The 22,874-nt window shown below is 35.7% G+C and overlaps 3 protein-coding genes across 6 annotated transcripts; 2 read left to right on the top strand and 1 right to left on the bottom strand.

Annotated features, from left to right (window-relative positions):
* Window positions 1–9,341: 9,341 nt before the first annotated feature.
* LOC110682199 (mediator of RNA polymerase II transcription subunit 30-like) lies at window positions 9,342–12,457 on the bottom strand. 2 transcript variants are annotated; one of them, XM_021858468.1, is made up of 4 exons: window positions 12,096–12,457; window positions 10,685–11,057; window positions 10,006–10,086; window positions 9,342–9,668 (listed from the first exon to the last, which is right to left on the bottom strand). In XM_021858468.1, exons 2-4 carry the CDS (start codon window positions 11,048–11,050, stop codon window positions 9,564–9,566), a joined length of 552 nt encoding a protein of 183 aa, XP_021714160.1. In that variant the 5' UTR covers window positions 11,051–11,057; window positions 12,096–12,457; the 3' UTR covers window positions 9,342–9,563. The 2 variants fall into 2 exon arrangements, with proteins under 2 accessions (XP_021714160.1, XP_021714159.1); XM_021858467.1 differs by having other exon boundaries at window positions 10,685–11,067; window positions 12,096–12,448.
* A 527-nt stretch (window positions 12,458–12,984) lies between these two features.
* Window positions 12,985–14,680, top strand: LOC110681710 (succinate dehydrogenase [ubiquinone] iron-sulfur subunit 3, mitochondrial-like). The gene is made up of 3 exons (XM_021857841.1): window positions 12,985–13,402; window positions 13,533–13,771; window positions 13,863–14,680. Exons 1-3 carry the CDS (start codon window positions 13,082–13,084, stop codon window positions 14,248–14,250), a joined length of 948 nt encoding a protein of 315 aa, XP_021713533.1. The 5' UTR covers window positions 12,985–13,081; the 3' UTR covers window positions 14,251–14,680.
* Window positions 14,681–15,849: 1,169 nt separating this feature from the next.
* LOC110682198 (protein SCO1 homolog 2, mitochondrial-like) lies at window positions 15,850–22,685 on the top strand. 3 transcript variants are annotated; one of them, XM_021858464.1, is made up of 8 exons: window positions 15,850–16,193; window positions 17,960–18,107; window positions 18,303–18,369; window positions 19,105–19,302; window positions 19,388–19,477; window positions 19,597–19,729; window positions 19,813–19,929; window positions 22,301–22,685. In XM_021858464.1, exons 1-7 carry the CDS (start codon window positions 16,129–16,131, stop codon window positions 19,925–19,927), a joined length of 816 nt encoding a protein of 271 aa, XP_021714156.1. In that variant the 5' UTR covers window positions 15,850–16,128; the 3' UTR covers window positions 19,928–19,929; window positions 22,301–22,685. The 3 variants fall into 3 exon arrangements, with proteins under 3 accessions (XP_021714156.1, XP_021714155.1, XP_021714158.1); XM_021858463.1 differs by having other exon boundaries at window positions 15,851–16,193; window positions 22,252–22,685; XM_021858466.1 differs by having other exon boundaries at window positions 15,851–16,193; window positions 17,111–18,107; window positions 22,252–22,685.
* The last annotated feature ends 189 nt before the right edge of the window (window positions 22,686–22,874 follow it).

The following is a 22,874-nucleotide window of genomic DNA, read 5'->3' as shown; positions in this document are numbered from 1 at the left end:
CTCGGCCTTTTCCGAGAGCTCCTGAGTAAGACTCTTCTCCTGGGTCACCAGGCGTTCCTTTACGCTCGCCAAGGATATCTCCAAGGTTTCGTATGAGGACATCTTTTGGCGAAGAGGTCTCAGCTCGGCCTTGAGGTTGTTGATGGTCGCCTCCAGCTCACTATTCCTCTTCTGGGCCGCCTCTAACTGAGCCCGGATAGCGGCGGTAGCCTGCGTCTGATAATAAAGAATATCAATGGTCAGAACTTCATTTTGGGCAATTTGAAACATTGCCTTATCACAATCAGAGGCGACCATAGCTTTTGCAGCCTTTACCTCTTTGTTCTTCCGGTCAAGCGGCTTGCGAAGACCGTTCACTCGGAGCAGGGCCTAAGTAAAAAGGGGAACAGGCGTCAGTTTCCAAACAAAAAGAAAACAGGCGTCCTGGAATTCAAATACTCAAAAATATGCTAAGTATACCTCAGCAAGGACCCCTGCAATCCCGTCTAGGTCAAGGGTGCCGACACCCCTGACCGCCTCCCTTTCAGCTGGAGGAATGACCTTGATCATAGACTTGGCCACCTCGACCAAGTCAGGCTCCTGAGGGCCGGCTGCATCAAGCATAAACAAACGGATTAGACCTAGTAAAGAAGGGAGCAAGTCTAAAATTTACAAGGACAATTTCATACTTCTAGGTGGCCCAGCTGGAGTTTTAGAAGAAGTGGTCGGCTGTTTCTCAGCCGCCGCATGTTTCCTGGCAGAACCAGGAGAGCTCGCAACAGTCGTCCTCCGGGCCTTGGGGTCCGGCTGTTGGGAAGAAGAAGCTCTTGGAGCGCCCGTCTAAAAAAGAAGAAGAGTCAGTATATGCATAAACACAACTCCAAAAAGAGGGTGAAAGGTTCGAAGCCCACCAAGGGTGCCCCCTTGTTGGGGGAGTCGGTTGAAGACTGTTGCATGATGGAGGCCCGCAACATGGCCGCCGCAGTCTTGGAGGCGGTAATTTTGCTCATGGCGTCCGCTGCAAAAACAAATAGCAAAGTTAATAAAAGTCATAACAAGAAATGCACGGAACAGCAGAGTATTCGACAGGCTGGCTACCTCTTGAGCACCGACTGCTGAGGCCACAGGCGGCCAAAAAGTACTCGTCGTAGAGCCATTTGAAGCTCGGGACGCAGTGCAGGGGTACTTGCTCTCGTACCCCTGAAGTAGAGTCGACCCTCGACTCTACTTTAAAGAGTCCTTTATCAAGGATCTCTTTCTTAGCCTTGGGGGGAACAGGCGGCATGCTACGGCCGCCTGCAAGAAGGGGCGGATTCCTGCTCCACCTATTGAAGCGCTTGTTCAGCTCAGTGTCTGAACTCTCAATGATGAGGAAGGTGCTCCGCCAGTCCTTCCACTTGTTTGCTTTACCTCTCGTCATGAGGTAGCCCCTGTGGCTTGTCAATTGATACCAGCCGGTACCGCCTGCCTTAGGGGTCCGGCAGAGATAGTTCATATGGGCGAAAGCCTCGAAGCTCGGCTCCACCCCGTGCAGTTCGCACCCGGCCACATAGCCGAGTACGTTGACCCAGGAGTTTGGGGCTAACTTCCATAACCCCAACTCATACCCATCCAATATCCGCTGAACAGCCGGATGTAATGGGAAGCGCAGCCCAGCCTTGATGGCCGCCTCGTAGCAGCCAAAGCAGGCGCTATCATAACTGGTACCAGCCGGCCAGACGACTGTGTCTTCTGGATCCGGCACAAACACTAAAAAGTCGGGGCCCATTGTGTGGTTTGCGATAAAGCTCTCCACTTTCTCTTGCATGACTGTGATCCGGCCCCGAGGTACCGTGCAGTAGTAGGGGGTATTTTGCTCTCGGTAAGAGGCGGATGGCTCCGCCCAATTGTCCCCCTTCTCAACTGCGTGAGAAAGCCTCGCCTCTTGCAGGCGGCTGTTTTTCTCTTTTGTGTCCAGAGAGGCATGGCCAGAAGAGCTAGACTCGGAATCGCCCTCTGACGAGTCCGAAGAGGACGACTCCTCCCCTCTTCCGGAGGGGCCCGCCTCCTCTCTTTGAAAAAGAGCAGAATTGTTAACTGTTAAATGGGAAGGGGTCACTATGACTCCTCCCTCAGAATTGCCGGCTTTCAGGCCGCCTTGTTTCACTTCCACATCTGGCGCCTGGTCAGATATTTCACTAATCGGCACCCTGTGGGAGGAGCCGTCTGAATTTGAGATCCTAGCAGTCTTTTTCGTTCTGGCCATCCTGCTCTGCATAGACACAGATACAGTCGGACTTTGTATAAAGGGCAAAGATGGATCCGGAAAAGGGCAGAGATGGATCCGGAAAAGGGCAGGCGGCACTCCTAGTCCTAGATTCAGCCGTCCCCGGTGACCGGCTGATCACTAACCTAGGTCGTGTCGTGTGCTTCCGTGGTGCCATTTCAAAAAAATAAAAAGAAAATTAAGAGTAAGAGAACCGACAGTTACCTGAACGAGTGACGGTTGATGAAGTTCTGAAAATCCTTTGCAGTCGGCTTGTCAGAACAGGCGGTAGGCAGAAAAGGTCCAAAATGTCAGAGCAAGTTCAGGGGTCCGAATGTTCTCTCACAAAGTTCTCAAGTGTGAAAATGACTCAAGACAACTCTCCCTTATATAGGCGAAGTGAGAAGGCGAAGGGTCACTTTTAGAATTCAAAATTTGGGCAGAAAAATCTCTCGGCCTTTCGCCGACTGACACCTGTAGCAGGCCGTCGCCTGTTACAGTGCGGCACCTGTCACAGGTAACACGTGACCAGTCACGTGCCACCTGTGAGGGGCAAATGATTAGGGGATTTTGCTCCCACCAATCAGAATGCGCCACGTGGGGCAATCAGGTCCTGCCAAGTGTCCCCCAGTTGGAACTGTCAGGGCTTGCCACGTGGCACACGCTTATTCGTCCACCTTGGACCTGTTATGTCATGACACGTGGTATACTCCATGCCTACTGGAGAAACCGGCCACCCAGGCCCAACTTCCGAGGGAAGCCCAATCGGTCCTAGGTTAACCTAAACCTAGGATTGGCACGTTTCCCAAGGTTATAAATACCTCCCTTAATCCTCATTAAGGGGGATGACGGAAAAAACACACTGATTACGCTAAAAACTCACATTAAACACTCTCACCTAGAGAGACCCACTCACTTTAATTTCCGCATTAATTACTCCTTAATCAAGTACTAACTTGACCGTTGGAGGCGGAGCTCCCACCACCAGGAGTCTCCGTTGTTTTGCAGGTACAGGCGTCCGGTTCCAGTCTCGGAATTGTAACTCTCCCGCAGGACATCAGAAAACCCCGAAACAGAAGGTAAATTAATAATAACAATAAATAAAAGTTGAGAACATAAAAAGTGAGGAGGAGGCAACTAAACAAGGGACTCTTTCCCACGTTTCAACTTAATAATTTTTTTTTTATTTTTTTATTTATTTTTTTAGTGAATGATGACACTACTCTTTACCCTTTCTCTCTTCAATTACAAAGTTTTATATAGTTGAGTTGAATTTGTTAAAATAAGTTGAATTTATTGAATAATTAAAAACTAATACGAGTAAAAAAAAAAAGTGAAAATGGGTAAATAGTTTATGTAACAATAAGCATTGTAATAGAATAGAAATAATAAAAATGTGCGAGTACAATTACGAGATCAATAGAGATAAATAATAAAATATTATTGAATATTTTTAATGAAGGGGGTGTTGTAATAAAAAAAAAATGATTGATTTCAAAAAAAAATGTTGTTTAAATAATTAAAAACTAAAGAAGTAATTTTTTTTCCATGCACTTTGAAAGTATAATTTTTGTAAATTTTTAAGAAAATTGTATAAGATGACTAAAATATATAGTTTAATTAGATAAAAAGTGAAATATATGTGGTGAGAAAGAAAGAGTGGATTTATTAGTTTGTTAATGGAGGAGAGAGGTAATTTAAAATATTACTTTGTAGTGTGTTTTTCATGTCTTGGAAGTTTATTTAAGAAAGTATGTCACTTTAAAAAAAAAATGAACCTTAATATTGTATCTTCATGGAAAGTAACATTTAAAAAATGAAGGGAGTATTTTTACAGCTTTAACTACTCCCTCAAAGCCTCAATGGTCTCTGCATTTATAGATGGAAAAGGTTGACTTGACTTGTTGACTCGAATCGAAGCTTAATATTGTATCTTCATGGAAAGTAACATGAAAGCTAAGAGAGATTCACTTATTAAGGTTAAAGGGTTATTTATTTTTATTTTTTTTTTTCTATTGTCATATTCTCGTATGATGTTGAGATATAAAATTATAATTTCTTTTGGTCAAACGAATTAATCACTCTATTAATGCCTGGTGTGGCTCAGATGACTTTTATAATATCCTCATAAAAACCCACAAGTTAGTAGTTCTAATTTGCTAGGTAGAAAGCACCAAAAAGAGCCACAAACATGTAATTTCATCAATAATAGCTAATATTTGAATTTCTAGTCAAACTAACAAACAAATAAATACTCAATTCTAGTTATTTTTCACTCATAACTACTATTGAAAATTAGGTAAAACCGTTTTTCTACTTTTAGTCACAATTTTAAACTATACAAAGTAACATTCCAAGGCTATTCTCATAAACTAGTTAGCAACTTAGCATAGAAGATTCCTGAACTTTAGTAATCCTCAATTTTGCAACTTTATTTGGCAGAACGACCTCCACCAATAGGTTACTTTATATGGAAGCATAGAGAATAACGACGTTATATTTCAGGATAATAGATTAAATCGAATTTCGGACTAAGAATAAATTTTAATTTAAAGAGTACATCTAATACCTTTTAGAATTTTCGATTAGATAAGATGATCAAACAAGCAAAACACATGTAATTTGGTAATCAAACTAGCTAGGAACTAACAAGTTGTGATCAAATTCCCGTTCTCCCTCCAATTAGAATCAGTATCACAAACCTCTTATTAGCCAACTTTTAAGGTTATGTACAAGTTTTTTGAATTTATGTTTACATAGTGTAATATAAGATTGACAAGTTTATAAGATTATTTGATATAGATAAAAATAAAAATAAAAATTAATACAATAAGAACACTTTAAAATGTTATGCATAGAGGTCATTAATATTAATGGCAAGGCATGACTTGAAATATTTGCACACTTAACCATCTGATATTCTCTATTACCATTGGAGATCCTTCAAAACCCTTCCCCTCTCCATTTAATTTAAATATCTTAATTAATAAAAAATAATAATAATAAAAAATAAAAACTTATGGTTGATAATTAGTAATTACTCCACATTTGTCTTGTTCAAAATAGTTAATAGTAGCATAGTGCCATAGTAGGGTGTAGTAGATATGAGTCAATATCAAGAACTTCAGTTTTGACATTAATTATACTTAATTAATCTAATGTGATTAGGTTCTACATCTCTCACTAATCAGGAAAATAAAATTACCTCAATATCTAATATTGACAAAGCAAAGAATTCAGCTTAACAAATCCTTATAGTGATCTAGTCATGCCTTTGAGCTCGAATCTTTGTTTTCCATGCACATTAATCACTTAATCACTCATCTTTAACTGATATCATCACATGTCATATGTACGTATATACTTATAAATTTTAGAGGAATTTATGTAGTCACTAACTCAAAGTATATATCAAAGTAGGAGAAAATAAACTTATTATTGACAACATAAGGTCCTTTTAGGGATCTACTACGTATATGCCTTTTTTGTTCTTATGGGCAATTAAGAATGGGAATTGCATTTTTATCAATTCCAAAGATTTATTAGTAATTTATCGTAGGATAAGGGGGCCAAATAAGATACTATGTAACTTTTCAAGTAAGTGATGAAAGACAGAGAAATATCAAAGTATTTATTTTCTTCATATAACTCTACCTTTTTGTGAAGACAAAATCTTGTATGAGACGGTCTCATAATATATGATCGTAGGGAGGAAATGACCTCTTACGAATACCATATTTAAAGACAACTTTCAATACCTCTTATCATCTCATCAGTAGAACAAGAAGCAATCTAAAGTTGGGTGCACCTATTATCAACCAAAGGAAAACGCTTTACTATTTACTTATGTTAGCAATGTACGAGTGTACCACCTAGAAGTGTTTGATGCACGCTCGCACCAAAATTATTGACTAAAGCCGTATATGGGCTTTGCTAAACAATGGGCTGGTAAGTGGGCCTACTCATCATTATTTTATTTCCGTAATGCAATGTATCCCATAAATTCATAATTATATTCCTTTTCAACTTCTTTTAGTTTTGGCTTCACAACATTATTTCGTTTGTTTGTGTTTTTGTTTTGTCATTTTTTATGTAAAGCTAAAACGCGTTATCAATGCAGGTGTAATTCAAACTGTATCCAATTAATAATCCTAAAATTTGATTCTAAGCTAATAAAGTTAGTCAAGTACTAGGATCCATAATGAGCTAAATGTAGGCAAAAGAACAAAAAATTCTCTTGGTTAATCCTAATTCTAGAGGTAAGTACTTTATGTTAAAATTTATAATCTTGAGCATTACATGAGTTTACATTTAATAATTTACAAAAATTATCTAAAAAGAAACACAAAAAAACAATAATGTGGACAAAATTTATCTCGTCTCGGGTTTAAACCATTGTTGTTAATTTTTGTTAAATGCTTAGATCCTATGGAAACAAGGAGGATCTTCTACATTAAGATTTGTTGCCAAAAGTTAAGTACCCGAGTATTTATTATATTAGTTAGAGGTTGAATGTTTAGATCTTGACCCCGTCTATTATTTTGAAAGTGGAGACTAGTGAGTGGAACAAATGAATTAGGGCCTGTTTTTCATTTATTGAAAACAACTATATTGAACTGATTGAGGCTGAATTGAATTGAACTGAACTGAATAGAGCTAAAATGATTTGTTTATGAGAGAAGGTAATTAAGAACTAAGCTATACTGAACTGATTGGAGCTGAATTGAAGTGAACTGAACTAAATTGAATTGAATTAAAATTAAGCTGAAAAGAATAGACCCTTAGTCATTTAACTAAAAAGTAAATGTCGGTAATTTACGGGAAATGGAGTAGATAGCAGATCTTTAATCTCAAGTATTCATGGGGTGCATGTGTAAAAAGAAAGATTGTCCTAAGCACTATGATATTGAATGATCATGAAAAAGGAATTCATAATAATTCTGGATCTTTTACCAAAACGGCTACTTTGACAAAAGTATTTATCAAAACGGCTAATTATAAAATTTAATTCCCAAACTAGCTAATTTATTAACTTTTTTTTTAAAGATCCCTAAATTTATTAACTTGGAAGGAATTTATCTACTTTTTTTTTTTGGAACCGGTTTGGTTTACTTTATTATTATTTTTTTAAAAAATTTTGTTTTTTTGGTTTTGTTTTTATTTCCTTATAGATTTTTTTAAGTTGGAAAATTTAAGGAATAACATATACGCAAGAGAAGAGGTAGGGAACTAGTTTTTCTGCATTCAGTGTAATGCATCAAATATGTGTGTTAAAACGTTGATCGACATTGCTCTTGGTAGGGTACTGTGAAATAAATATTTTGTTTGCTGGTTTCAAAAAAAAAAAAACTTCGTATTTATGTTTCAGAGTCTCAAAAACTACGAAAAACGTAAACAGTTGCAAACTCGCAGAACCCTAATTTCGATAAAAATGAATAAATAAATAATTAAAAGTCCTAATTTTTCATCTTGATTATACCTATCACAAAAATTTGGAATTTCAAGTTATATTGTTCTATCAAGACTACCGCAAATTTATACGACGATAAGGGATTTTAAGGTATTGTTCATCCTTTTCATGTCTATGAATTGTATACTCTTTGTTAATGTCGACTAATATGAATATTTTGAGTGGTAGTTTATTTTGTGCAATTTTTTAAAAAATTGAGAATAATTGCTGCATACGTATTATGTGATTGTTATTGTTCAAATTAATGAGTTATTTTAAATTATGGCATTAAAATTTAAATAAAACCAAAAAAAAAAAAATTCTTTTAAAATAAAAAAAACATAAAGTGACCGGTTCAAAGGAAAATATAAAATTATGGTATCCTTTCAAATCAATAAATTTAGCTAGTTTGGGAATTAAATTACATAATTAGCCGTTTTGGTAAATATTTTTGTCAAATTAGCCATTTTGGTAAAAGATCCAATAATTCTCTCCAAATTGATTGGGGGATTCAAAACCCGAGCAAGATTTGCTTAATTATGAATTTATGATATACTTATCTTGATTAAGTGCTTATTAAAGCTTATGCAAGAAACGATTGCCCATTATAATTGCAACTTTAAAAAATATTCTTCAAATCAGAATATATATATTTTTTGTTTTTTCTTTCATTATGTTTGTTTTTCCTTTGCCGTTATTCCCTACTTCCATTGGGAATCGATATACATAGTACATATAATTGAGTATAATTTTTTAATTTTTTTATTATTATTATTTTTTTTATAATAATAAGAAAAAAGTAAACATTAGGAAACCCTCCTCACATGGGGGAATTCCTAATACGATATAATTGAGTATAATAATTATAGAGAACCAAGTCATGCCGGATACATATTTATAAACAATACGATGTATTAAATATTTAAATTGACATAGGTAGCATTGTCATGAAATGCATTTTAAAAGAGAAGCTGGGATGGCATACTACGGAGTAATTAAAAAAAAAAACCTTAACATGCCATTTCTCTATCCACCCGTGTCGGTGTGTAGGGTTCGATTCTCATTAACTCCTAAAAAGCTCAACACATAGCATATCATCCTAATGTAATCTTAAAATATGTAAATGTTCACATTATATCGAATTAAGTTGTTCACTTAATTTCAATGGCAGAGTTTATTATCTTAGTATAGTACTTAGTTGCTAGAATAGGAAAGCGTCACAATCTGTGGTAGTTTTTTTTTTTTTTTTTTTTTTTTTTACAAAAGCCACTCAATTTCATGCTGTTGGTGATGTTACAGTTCAATTTATTGTCGGGGACACCGGCAATTGGTGCTTGTAGCAGTAACCGTGTTGTGATGATTATTGGTCGGTAGATGGAGCAACTTTTTGAGTTTTTTCTCCCCCCTTTATTACTTTTCATTCTCATTGAATTTCTGAGTAATGTCAACGATTCAAAACAGTTACCTGAGCTGAAACAATTTATGAACAGACCCCATAAACAACTTGGTTACCGGAGTCCACAGTCCAGTTAGTTCGAATTCAGTGGATAGCGGTACGTGTCATTTTGAGCCAACCCGTCTACCATGTATCAAATAATTGTACGGGACATATTTTGCTTCGGGTTTGGTAAATTTTCCCAAGCCTGGTGTCAAACCAACAAAATGCAATAGAATGAAAGCTCTGCTGCTATGATAAGGGGAATCTGTGATCAAAATTATTGCCGACAAAAAATAACAAATGCATCAATCACTATATCCCGTCAATAGATGGCTATGAAGTTGACAGGCGAAGTCTATTTCCTCTAATTACTGCCAAGATTATGATGGAGGCTCTCTTTAGACAGAACAAGTACGGAACTTGCTGGTGCATTTCCATTGTTTCAAAACAAGCTATCTAGCAACAGAACAAGGACTTTGCCATGTTGATATATCCGTTATAAGATCTCGAAATTGATCTATCAGATGTTTGAGGTGCTTATTCTTATTAGCCAGATCCTGCAATTACAAAAGTAGAAAATAAATATAGGTTTTTCTTCTTCCAAACCAGCACAATCATCTGCAAACCAAAATAGCTAAAAAGGACTCACTCTTAAACAAATCCCATCCTCCCATCCCATCAGCCACATTAGTCACTAGCCATTGATTAACAATCACGAGGACCGATTGTGCTATTTTAACACTATTCTTTACTACACCACAATAAACTCTGTGACCTCACACAAGCACTCAACATCCATGCATCCATTGAAATGGAAATCATTCACAAGAGATTGACTTGTAACAATAATTTTTTTCCAAAATAAAAACAAAAGTAATTTAGCTTTAACATTACCGTCTTTAAATTAGATACTTGCTCTTCTAACTTCCCGATTTCAGCCTCATCTTCAACTGAGGCAGAATCATCCATTTCTTCCTGAACAAAAGGAAAACAATTAAACAAATCAGACACCTGCAGACAGACGGCAGCAGTAACCCTATTGTTTGAAAATCCAATAATTGATTTTTGATTGAAGGGGCAAAATATTAAGCAAACAAGAATAAATGATAACTACGATCGACATCAAAGTCAACCCCTATGAGCTATGGCCTACAAAGTAACTCCTAACAACAGAATCACTCCCCTCATCATGTGAAGGATAATGCATCATTTTATTTTTATAGCCACCAAAGAAAATATTTAACTTGCATTATTTTCTGCTTTAACAAACCAACCGAAGACATTTTGAAAACGTGATTACCTGGGATTGATACTACTTTCATCTAAACCTTTGTCCAGTACAAATAGAGTTTTAAACTCGATTCCATTTATAGCTCTCACATTCTGAAAATACTTGATACAAAATTCAGAATCCTAAGATTCTATTAAACAATTGTCATTCACTTTTCAGAATAAACAATGTAAGAAAAAAACTTCAATCATCAGCTAGGGGGTGGTGCACATCACATTAATGGAAAAACTAACCGCCAAATTCTATAGATGAATAGATACTTGCAATAAAAGAGGAAATTACCTTGTTTCCCTGAGGTAAGGCATTGAGAACAGCACGAAGAGAAGCAACAGAGGACTTATAACGAAGACGAGATTCTTCAAGAGCACCACCACCCATATCGAAGTGGTGGGCTGAATCTAATGAAACATCACCATTTGAACCCTCACTATGCCCATTAGCACTGATAGTAGCGGCAGTACTAGTATCAGGAATGGCAACAGGAGAAGAGGTAGTTGTAGACCACAAGGTTGGGTTGCAAAGCTCATCATTCATTGCAGACAATATCTGAAATGCTGCCTCAACTGTCTCTTCTAGATGCTTCTGACCTTCTGATGCAAGCTCCTTTGCTGATTTCATGGTTTCATCGCTCATTACCTGGTCTTCCATTGTTGTACTGTTGATAACTTCAGAGATAAGACAAACCCTATCAAGCTCTGTAAATTCCCTAATTGCCTAATATGCTGTTTACCTTTTATCAATTATCACAAGGGAAGAGCACAATAACCATGGATTCATTGAGGCCACCCCAATTAATTTCAGTGATACTTGTTTTATCACGGAGAGCAAAGGTTTTGCCTATTTTTGCCTCTCAGATTTGTTTATCACAAAGATAAACTTGTATTTTCTCAGATTCATGAATAAATATCTTAAAATTACAAGCTTTAAAACGTTCAAGTTAACGCCTTAGTATTTCTCCAACATGACCATTTTTTTTGTTTTGACAAATTCAGTCCCAATTCCCACACATTAATCCCATGAACCACACACATCAGATGTACTGCACATATATCAAGATTATTAACAACAGTTTCAAAAGAATGCAGCAGCATTAGCCCTAATTCAATTAAAGATATATCGTACAGAGTACATTATATGGAGTAACTAGCAACAAAATCGTCAAATTAGCCCCTTAGTTGGCCTCTAAAGCAATAGACTCTTGATAAAATGAGTAAATTATCTCATGAATTACCAAGAATCCTCACCAAAACCTCATACAGCAACTTCAGATTCCTTACAATGACATGAACACTGGCAATTAATGGACATTTGGTAGGACCAAAGCAGAATGAAATCGCGGTTTACAAGTTATAAACTTATTATACTCTTGATTTGTCTTGGAAATGAAACAGCCCCAAACATAATAGCTCAATGCAATCTCAGCAGCATCAAGTATGTCAACAACTCATAAGAGCCCCCAAAACTAAATACACCACTATACTACACTAAAACACACCCAATTCTCTAATTTACTGGACGAAAAAGTGCATATGAAGAAAATAGATGTAATTGGAAAAATAGAAGAGAAATTACTACTCCACCAAATTAACTAGGTTACGCCCTAATCTTTAATTAGACAAAAATTCAACATTTTCTACACATTTGCAATTCCATTGAGCATTAAAACTAATTAGAAATTGAGTAAATCACGTACCGTAAAGACGAGTAAGAGATCTTTGAAAGCTTCAGCGTCCGATTAGTAGTAGCGGCTAATTGAAAGAACTAAAGTGCAACCATCATCCCTTCAAATAAGGGATCTGGTCTTGAGAGTTCCAGACCGCAGAATACAGCTCAACACCCGCCGCCTGCTCTCTCTCTCTCCTTCGGATGCCGCCGTTCGGTGTTACTGTTGTTGCTGCGGTTGTTCTGCTTTCTCCAATTCTTCGTTTTTTTTCCCTTTTTTTTAAAGACTCGTTTTACTTGTACAGTACTTGAGACCCAATTTAACTTCTGGCTTATATGATTTAATTGTACAGTATAGCCCACCACTTCACTTCACTAGGCTAACTGGCTAAAGACTTAAACTAACTGGCTTTAATTGTACAGTATAGCCCACCACCATTATATGGTTTAATTGGATCTCAATCGACTCAAAACTGGTTAGCCAGTTAGTTTAAGTTTAATCTTATATACTCTGTAAGCTATGATCGGTTCAATTCACTCTGTACTTCAGAAAATAGATCTTGTTTGGCAATTAATTGTTTGCGCCTTTTTTTTAGCTAATTTAACTTCGTTCTTTAGTGTTATTAAATTTTACCAAATTTAACTAGGTTTTTTTTATTTTTTGATAAATATAAGAAACACCTACTCAATTTTTTTTTTCAAAGAGCTTGCTCTTGCTCTTCTTACCAAAATCTTACCCGCTTAAACATCAGTTCATGTAGTAAAAAAAAATCAAACAGATTAGAAGTGCAATGAGGAATGGATTGAAGAGCGGCCAAAATGGTACACGTAGGCTTCACTTAAGCATGCAACAAACCATGTGTCACATACTCACATACATATCATGATCAAATCAACCGCATACATGCTTTATCCTTGACTATCTTTCATTCCTTTCATTACAAAATATATCAAACGGCCGTGAAAAAAGGTCATACACAACACGGTCGTGTGAGTTTGGAGAGAAAGACATTAAAGATGTGGAAAAGGTGGATTATTGGAGGGAATCAGGGGCTGAAGAGATTAGCAATAGGGCAAGTACACAAAGTAAGAGGATACTCTACTAAAAGGGACGATTTTCCTACACTTGAAGGCCACCCTGCTGCCCAAACTCATGCAGAGGAAGCCGCAACATCACAAAGGAGAGTGCAGCAACACGCAACGGCAACAACGACAACGACGACTCAGGCTCAACCGCTGACAAAAGAGTTCCAAATATACCGTTGGAACCCTGACTTGCCCAACCAAAAACCCTTTCTTCAGTCTTTCTTCGTCGACCTCTCTACCTGTGGCCCCATGGTACATACATTTTTGTATTCGCAACTCTAATAGTCATATTTCAAACGAACATTATAATAATCTGACTTAATTTGTAAGAATGTTATACTAATTATTTATCTAGCATTGAGCTAATGTGGATACTGGATAGGTATTGGATGCATTGCAAAAGATAAAGGCAGAGGATGACTCAAGTTTGAGCTATAGAAGATCATGCAGGGAAGGAATTTGTGGGTCCTGTTCTATGAATATTGATGGCCTTAACACTGTGGCTTGCCTTAAGCCCATTGATTCCGATATTACTAAGCCTACCACAATCACTCCCCTTCCTCATATGTTCGTTATCAAGGATCTCGTCGTCGATCTCACCAATTTCTATAATCAATACAAGTATATATATTATTAACACATTCCGATTTTTTGTACAAGTACAATGTTCTTGATGATCTTAATAACTAGTTAAACACATGAAATTGTGTAGGTCGATTGAGCCGTGGCTAAAGACGAAGAAGGGAGCGGAGGATGGGCGTGAACATAGGCAATCGCCTAAAGATAGGAAGAAGCTTGATGGATTGTATGAGTGCATATTGTGTGCATGTTGCACCGCTGCATGCCCTGCATATTGGTGGAATCCAGAGAAGTACTTGGGTCCAGCAGCTTTGATTAATGCATATCGATGGATTTCGGACACTCGAGACGATTATACCAAGGAGAGATTACAGGCTATAACAGATGATGATATGAAATTGTACAGCTGCAGGATTATCAAGAATTGCACTGCAGCATGTCCTAAGAGCTTAGATCCTGCTTCTGCCATTGACAAAATGAAGATGATGGATAGGTTTTCTAACTATGACGAAAATAAGTAGCAAAATTATGTATGTCCATTTGCTATTGTACCATCTTTCTCTAAGGCTCTAAGGTACTCTCTCTAAGTTTAGCCGTTCGTTTAGAAATCATCTAGTTTTTTCTTGCAATTGTAATTAAATTGGTAATTGGTAAGATAGAGTTCGACTGTACAATGTTGTTTACCATACAATCATGAAAGGTACATAATCAAATGACTTGAATTGAGATCAATGACTAAATGACTTGGGGTGCAAGGGTAAAATAATTTTGTAGGACGGAGAAATAATCAAATGAAAGGGACAGATCTAGTAGGTATCATACATTTTGTAATGTAATTTTTTTTTATTATTATTCCATAAGTTATCAGAAGCTTTTAAAGCTAAAATTTCATTAGAAATGCAACAAGAATGATAAATAATGTACTGGAGTACTCCGTCGTAAGCTAATGAAATTATTAAATTATTAAATTATTAAAACACACGTCGTTATCTTATCTGAACTTTAAGGTGTCGTTTGGTTGACAAAGAAAAATATGAGAAGTTGAAATTTCTAGGGGAAGTAGGATTTTTCATGAATTTTCACTTCCTACAAATTAGAGGTATTTAATTACCTAAGAAGACATGAATAAGTGGAACTTTTCATGAAAATTTTCACTTTTCATAATTAATGGAAATATAAGGTGTTTCTGAAAACAGAATGCTCCAGAGAGTCTTAGGGTAGTAAGGTATCAAGATGTCCTAGAGCTTGTGTCTGATTGTCCAAGTGTCCTTCTGCTCCGCCTAGCAAAGGTATGTCTGAGGGCTCTGCCTTGATGTCCGAGAGCTCAGCCTGCAAAATAGAGAAGGTTAGCTGCCTCGGGGTGTGACCCGGGAAAGCCCCTCCGATGCTTAAATCAGCAATTGTAGAGAGAGAAAGTAGAGAGAGTGTACTTAGAGAGAGAATTAAAAAAAAAAAACCTATCATTAATAAATGATGAGCTATTTATAGATGTACTTTTCTGGTGGCAAAATTTATATTTGAGTGGACAGATTAAGGGTAAATCTGCACTTTGTGATGACCAATGATGGGTTGGATCATGGAGGGGTATTTTCGTCATTTTAGGTAAATTGGGCTTAGGACATGGACGAGGCCTAAATATTAGGTTTTTTTTTTAAACAAAGCTACGAATTATCATGAGATCAATTTCCGCCAAAGTTGTCAAGCTTTGAGGGAAAAGACCCAGAGAAACACGTTCATGGGAAGTTAATTTCTTAAATATAAGGTGTTGCTTGGTTGATGTAGGAATTTAATTCCCATAGGAATTTATAATTCATATGAAGATAATTTGTTTAAATGTGTTTGGTTGGTAATAAAGGAAATTGAAATTTTCATTAATTTTGGTTTACCTGGGGGTAGGTACTTTATTTTCCATGTTTTGTAAGAAGTTCCACTTCTCTTATTTTAACCTTTTTTGTGTCAACCAAACAAGTACTCATTTTATCAATTTTCATTAATTTTCAATTCCTCCATTTTACAATGTCAACCAAACAAACCCTAAATCTCTAAGGAATTTACATTTACTACATTCAACCAAACGAGCCATACCCGCAACTAAATGAAAACAATGGGAGAAATTTTAAAGTGCAATCCTAGAGGGGGTTATTATCAAATTGATAAAAAGAAATTGCCGCCAAATCATGAGGTGACTCCTTTCTCAAGAAAAATCCAACAAAATACGCCTAAATTGCCAGTTTCTTCAACACAGCAAACAAGTGAGCCAACTGAAACGAAGCTTAGCGTATTGAGCACTCCGATTAGCTGCCAACAATTTTTCCATGAAAATTCCAATTTCTTCTCATTTTCTTCTGTAAAACCCTATTCAATCGATTCAAAATTTCGTGCGACTAGTTCGTTGATCAATGTTTAGGTCAGCATTTCTCTCTATTCGAGGACGCTCTAAGCCGGCGGTCAATCAACTTCAACGGTTTGTCATTGTTATATCTTTCTCCTTTTGTTTTTTTCAGTTCAGTTTTTGATTTAAATTCTTAATTAATTATGATAATATGCAGCATTCTTCTTCAATTTCGTAATCGAATTAATATTTTTAGTTTTTTTTTTATTTTTTTATTTTTTATGGAGAGTTCTTTGATATTAGGGTTGAGTTACTGATGCTTATTTACATGCTTTTATGCTACAATTTAAGGTAATTTTGTGTAAATTGGGTTCAGAATTAGGGTTTATGATTGATTGAAGTTTCTAAGAAAGTAATTCGTTGATTTTCTTAATTCGGAAAGCCGATTCCACGAGTTTGGTCAATATTGTAGAGGTTTTGATATTGTTGTTGATTATTCCATTTTTTCTGTCACTCGGAATTTGTTGTTTAAGTGTTGAGGTAATTATTTTGCAATGGATTAGCTATGATCAATTAGCATGTAGTAAGAAGTAATCGGCCTAATATTGCGGTTTTAAAAATAGCTGGAATCATACTATGATGTAGGAGTAAATAATTTGAAACGTTGTGCTTGTTTCTGTTGCTAATATAGGCCGAAGAAATAGATAATGAGCATAAATCGACCTTGTCTCAACTCGCTGAAGTGCATACATGTCCAAGTTGGGCTCCATCTTCAACCATATAGTTGCTATTTGCTAGTGGCTAGTGTAACTCACAAGGCCTATGTGTTCTAGGCTGTATCATCATTCAATGTGGGATGAACTCTCTCCATTGTACTTCCACGTGATCACTTAATGGTTTAGTTTTTAATTTTGACTGAAATATGGATATTTGGTGAGGTAGTCGACAAATCAACAACATTATGCTCATAATCTATTGTTATTATAAATCATAAGTTTACAATGGCCGTATATGTGAAAATAATTGTCTGTTACATGATCTCCCTTCAGGCCTTCAAGTAGACTAGAGGGAACCCTGTATTTTTTGGTATGTGAAAGAGATTGGAATATTTTCTCATCTTCGAGATTCAGGGGTCTTGCAGAGGAACGATTTAGGTGTCTTGCAGAGGACCTTGCTCTTTTTGGCATTAGTTAATATTGTGCCTGCAGAACAGCAGAAATCATCTACTCCGGTTTGGTTGTATACAGTTTAATTCCTCTATCAAGCCATTAATAAATTTTGCACTAGAAGCCCAACTTCAGGGTTTGGGTGTTTTCCTTATCTTCTGTCTTATTATGTCGATGTGCATCCTTTGCCATTGACAGACAATGAATGCACAGTCTAGATAATTCTATGACAAAGGATATGTATACCTTCTTATTGGTGATTTAAGTTGCAGATTTTTGTTAGAGTTTTTTTTTTTTCTTTTTTTTTTTCATACTAACAAGAAATTTGTGCATGACCAATTATTAATGTTCTACAAGGTTGTTAGGTGGTGCCTGCTCTGTTTCTAGACTAACTGCTCTCTATTTAGCGAATTTCGGCTTTATTAGTTGAAAACTTGAAATTACTCTATGTATCAAGGATATCTTTTGGTCCAGGCATCAGAAATTTTAATTTTTCCCTTCAATATAGTGCAAACTCATGAGAGCTCATCAATATCAAACGACATGTCCTGTATCTGTGGCCTTTCTGAATTTTACTAAAGCCACAGATTCTTCCTTGGTGTTGATATCATCTTAAGTTCTTATGTCTGATGCTGTGATTCAAAATATCAAAAGATTGAATTTAGCTATGTATTTAATGCTCTACTTCTGAATATATCTTCAATTAACTAGGATGTTTCCTTTTCCTCTTAGGCTCGATCCATCAAAAAGGTGCCTGTATCGTGGTTATGCTAAATCAACGAGACAGTCTTCTGAGAGATCAAATAGCCATGAATTACAGTCAGAGATGCATCCAAGTACCAAGACTACAAATTATAAGCCATTGATGGCTCTTGCTATTGTATGTATCTTAAACTCCAATGTCCAGTCCAAAACATGGGTTTTATTTTTCGCAGATCTTTATCATTCTAATTTTTTCTGTTAGATTGCTGTATTTTGCTGTCTTTTTTTTTTTTTTTTTTTCCTTTCTTTCTTTCTTTCTTTCTTTCTTGTGTTTAAAGGTTTCTCATCGTGCCCAATTAATTAAAATATTCAGCCTGTTGCTTTGCTTGGACTGGCTGGTTATGCTCGTTACAATGATGAGAGAAGAGCCATCCAAAAAGGTACATTGATTCACACACAAGCAATTGCTTTAATTGTATTTTATTTTGATGAATGCTCTATTTCTTTTATTTATGCTGGAAAACCTAATCACTCAATGTTTGAGGCCAGTAAATTTCATTGAATTATGCTTCTTTGATATCTTTGGGATATAGAGAATTCCTTTGTTAAATCCTTAGCCTGATAATGAAAGAGGATTTAAGCTTGTCCCTGGATTTCCTGGTCAATTTACTAGTACTTTGGATTTTTTCGACTTGAAAAATAATTTGTTGAATCTCACAAATTATGCTCCCTGCGTATCTTTTTTTTTTTTTTTTTTTTTCTCCTCTTTAATGGATGTAGCTTATTTATTTATGATTTTTTTATTACTTGTCATTTTTTAATTCTAATGGCTATTCAAAAAAAAAAAAAAATACTAATGCAGTTTTCCTTAGTGGAACCGAATTTGCTATTTAGAATGTAAAAGGAATATTGATGATCACATTTGGATACTGGTGCAATAATCGTCAAGTTTCTAATTTTTAACACATGTGCGGTCACCTAATTTTTTTTTTTTTTTTTTTTTTTGGGAAGTATCCTCTTTGAGAGTCTGCAAGTTAGCTCGGGTGGCTTAACACTTTTGATAATTGACCAATCCCTTTCTTCAAGCAATTAGTTATACAATCATGATAGCTGGAGCAGTGAAATTATATGTTTTTGATTGACATGTCTGTCATTTCCCTATTCCAATTCATCAGGTGAAGGATCAAGGGAAGGAATGACTGTCAAGGGGCCTATTATTGGTGGTCCTTTTGAATTGATTAATACTGATCACCAAATAGTTACTGAGCGGGATCTTCATGGACATTGGGTACTCTTATACTTTGGTTATACATCATCACCTGATATTGGGCCAGAGGAAGTGCAGAAAATGGCCAAGGCCATTGACATATTAGGTTCAATGCATTCACCTTAATTCATCAATACTTTTTTGTTCTTGATTGTGATAAATCTCTGACATTTTCTATTTGTTGTCACTAGAGTCAAAACATAATGTTAAGCTTCTACCTGTTTTTGTCACAATTGATCCCCAGCGTGACTCTCCTCAACAGCTAAAAAGGTATCTTGGAGGTGGGTTTCATATTCCATATAAGTGTCTTCATTCTTACTTATTAATTTATTATATTATGTGTTGAGAGCTGAAATTAACTTACAATTGATGCCTCATTTCGACTCCTTCAAGAATGCAGAGTTTGATCCAAGAATAGTGGGGTTAACTGGATCTGTTAACTCTATAAGGCAAATAGCACAAGAATATCGGATTTTTTTTAAGAAGGTTGAAGAGGACGGGAGTGACTATCTAATTGAATCATCCCATAATATGTAAACCTTATTCCCTCTGAAACCTTTTATTCCACTTTCTGTCCTGTGAGTTTGCATTTTCATGGATGTGATGGATTGTTTAGGTACTTGATAAGCCCAAATATGGAAATAATGAGATGTTTTGGGGTAGAGTATAATGCAACAGAGCTGGCAGATGCTATAGGCAAAGAGTTGAAGATGCAATCTGGATCTTCCTAGAGGTAAGAGAGATGCTTTTTTTTTTTTTTTTTTGGGGGGGGGGGGGGGGGTTATTTGGTTCATCTTTCATTGTAGCGTAAGCCTGCCCATCTCCAAAATTCTCTATTATATGCATTTTGTGGTATAGGTACATCCGTACATGTGTCTTGTAACTTTAAGATTCACGAAATTTTAGGTTATCCATTTCGATAAAAAGCAAGCAGCCTTGGCCCTCTATAAGTAATACGAAGTATAATGATACCATATGTTAAAACCTTTGTAGAAAGGTAATGATTTTGAATTGCTGTACTGTAGCCTTTTTTTTTTTTTTTTTTTTTTTTTTTTTTTTTTTTTTTTTTTTTTTTTTTTTTTTTTTTTTTAAGATCTTCATCCACTTGTTTGGCGCTGTCTGTACCTTGTCTGGATGATATGCAGCTAGCCAGCTACATTTATGAGTTGATAACTGTGTTTTGCTCTTAAGTACTGGAGGTTTTGACATCAAGTGTGTAAATTGCAATTGAAGTCTTGTAATTTTGTGATACTAAAGGTCTTAATTTAACCTTTGAGTTTACATGTGTGAGAGACATGTTATTTAACCTACTAGTATCTTGGATCAAGGAAGTGTTGGAGTATTTATTCTGGATTAGAAATTAGACTAAAGCTGAACTCAAAGCATAATTGAACCCACATGGCAAGTTTTATAATGAGAGATACATCACAATTATTAGGATTGTCTAGTATACAATGATATCTCTATCTTACGTTTGTTGTACAGGGTGGGAGGACGGAGTAAGGAGGTATATATTAGGTGGACGGGTGATTGAAGTCCTTAGGAACAGTCACAAATAACACATCACTTTTCTTTTCTTACCAACATATTCTATATGCAAAAGTATAAAACAAATAATGTCATCCGTTGCCTAGCTACTTACCATTCTTTGAGAGTGACTTTAGAGGGGGGGATGGGGAATCAAAGCTAGAGGACTATCCCAGCTTTCTATAGTTTTGGTTTAATTTATATACAAAATCATAATATTTATATAAGTTGCAACAATATGACTTTCACACTATTTATATGCAACAATTTGACCATATATGGTGATTTATGCTTAGTAAAATATATAGCAATGACAGATCTTTTTGGATTTGTCGAAGTACATATCTTTTTAGTATCAACTTTTAATGTTTGACCAAAAAATAATTTTTAATATATTAGTGGTTCAAGTCCTGCATTTGCGAAATTGTTGCAAGTCTTGCAACTAATGATGAACAAAGGAAGTATGAAAGATGAAAGCTTTATAGGCTAGTGATTTCATTATTTTCACAAGACTTGGAACTATGTCACATAAATATATGGCCTGGGAGCAGTAAAATGATTTGGTAGGTAGCAAGCAGATCTAGATTATGAAATCCAAAATATATAAAACAAAATACTACTTCTAATTACCAATTAATATAGAAATCGATTTCAGCAACATTTTCAATTTTCACTATAGATGACGTGAGGCAGGCTTGTTGGCTATCATGTCATTTTCATTTCTGTAGGAATGATTTTTAGAAAGCATAGCCAGCTATGGAAAAGTAGGGATCTTAAGGATGAAAGAACTCTAGGTCTGATACTATGATTCAATTACTTGAAGAATTTTACAGAGTTTTAGTAAAAAAACGTGTTTCCAGACTCGGAAAAATGCAACTCGTGTAAAGCAGGTTGACATTTTTTTATGATGACAGTTGAGGAGCTGCAAGTCATTTACTGGAATTACAAAAGTATAATAGCCTATAAACATCCGTAATTACTACGTCCCTACTATTGTTCTGTGGCATGAATCCTTTCTGGATATTAGGGTAGCAACTATATATGGCGAACTGCCGATGCAGTTGACCTTACCATAAAGGATGTTTGTTTGTGTGTCTCAATCATTTCCAGAATAAAGTTCTGGGGTATCTTGGTGTCGGAATGCAAGTTGGAACTTTTTTCAACACAATGTAGGTAACTAGATATCTCTGTACTTTCTTTAAAGTATGGATTATCTGCTTATGGTATATTGTTGACCTGCACGTTGTTGCAAAATAGTGTACGACCTGGTCCTGAATTAATTCCCATCATTATTGTGATACAAAGTCAATTTTGGTAAGATGTCTTTTCAGCCTAGGGATGGATGACAAAGGTATATAATGAGGAATAATTTATTTACTACTCTGTAGTATATAGTAATTAAGTATTATATATACCTTCCCTAATTGTATAATAATCTTCTTGTTATGTAATGATTATAAAGTATATAAACACATTCAATTTTTTTTATTTTTTTTTCTTTTAATCCACTTATTCCTTGTTGGTTTAGGATGCAAAGGTCCCATTTCTGATGGAATCAAGTATTTTGGATATCTCAGGCTCGTAGTTAGGTGGGAAGATACACGACGCCAAATTACCTTCTGATTTTTAGCTTCTTGGAAACTTCTCAGATTGGACCTACTTTGGAGGACATGGCTGAGTCTTATGGATTGTGTGTTCCTGTTATTTGGATTTTAAGACTGATTGTTACCCAAGCTGGCATTTTTTATTTTGCCATTTCATTAACGTAGGTTGAGCATTGAATAAGTAGCCTAAGACAAATCAAATGTGATTTGATTTGCTTTAATATTATAGAGAACTTCCCTTTACGTCATTGACTCAATTGTAGAGTTTTTTAATCCTCGTGGTTTTACCAATTTTTGTGTAATCACTCACTTGACTAGTCTCTAGTCTTTATCAAATGGAGTAATGTTTAATTGCAAATGAAATGATTGATGTTGTCAAATACAAATGATTATCTTATCATGAAAATTTAAATTTAGACATTTCTAATCGTCAGAGTTCTTAGAAGTAGAGGCGATTGTAGGTTGAATTGATGCAATGTGATTCGGTATTTAAACTATAGGCTTGTTTTGATAGCATGAGTAGCATCAGGTTTGCCCCATTGTGTTT

This window comes from Chenopodium quinoa, unplaced genomic scaffold (genome assembly GCF_001683475.1).
Source record: "Chenopodium quinoa cultivar QQ74 unplaced genomic scaffold, ASM168347v1, whole genome shotgun sequence".
In the NCBI taxonomy this organism is placed as follows: Eukaryota; Viridiplantae; Streptophyta; class Magnoliopsida; order Caryophyllales; family Amaranthaceae; genus Chenopodium; species Chenopodium quinoa.
Note: the sequence above shows the minus strand (reverse complement) of the source record. Positions and strands in the feature narration are given on the sequence as shown.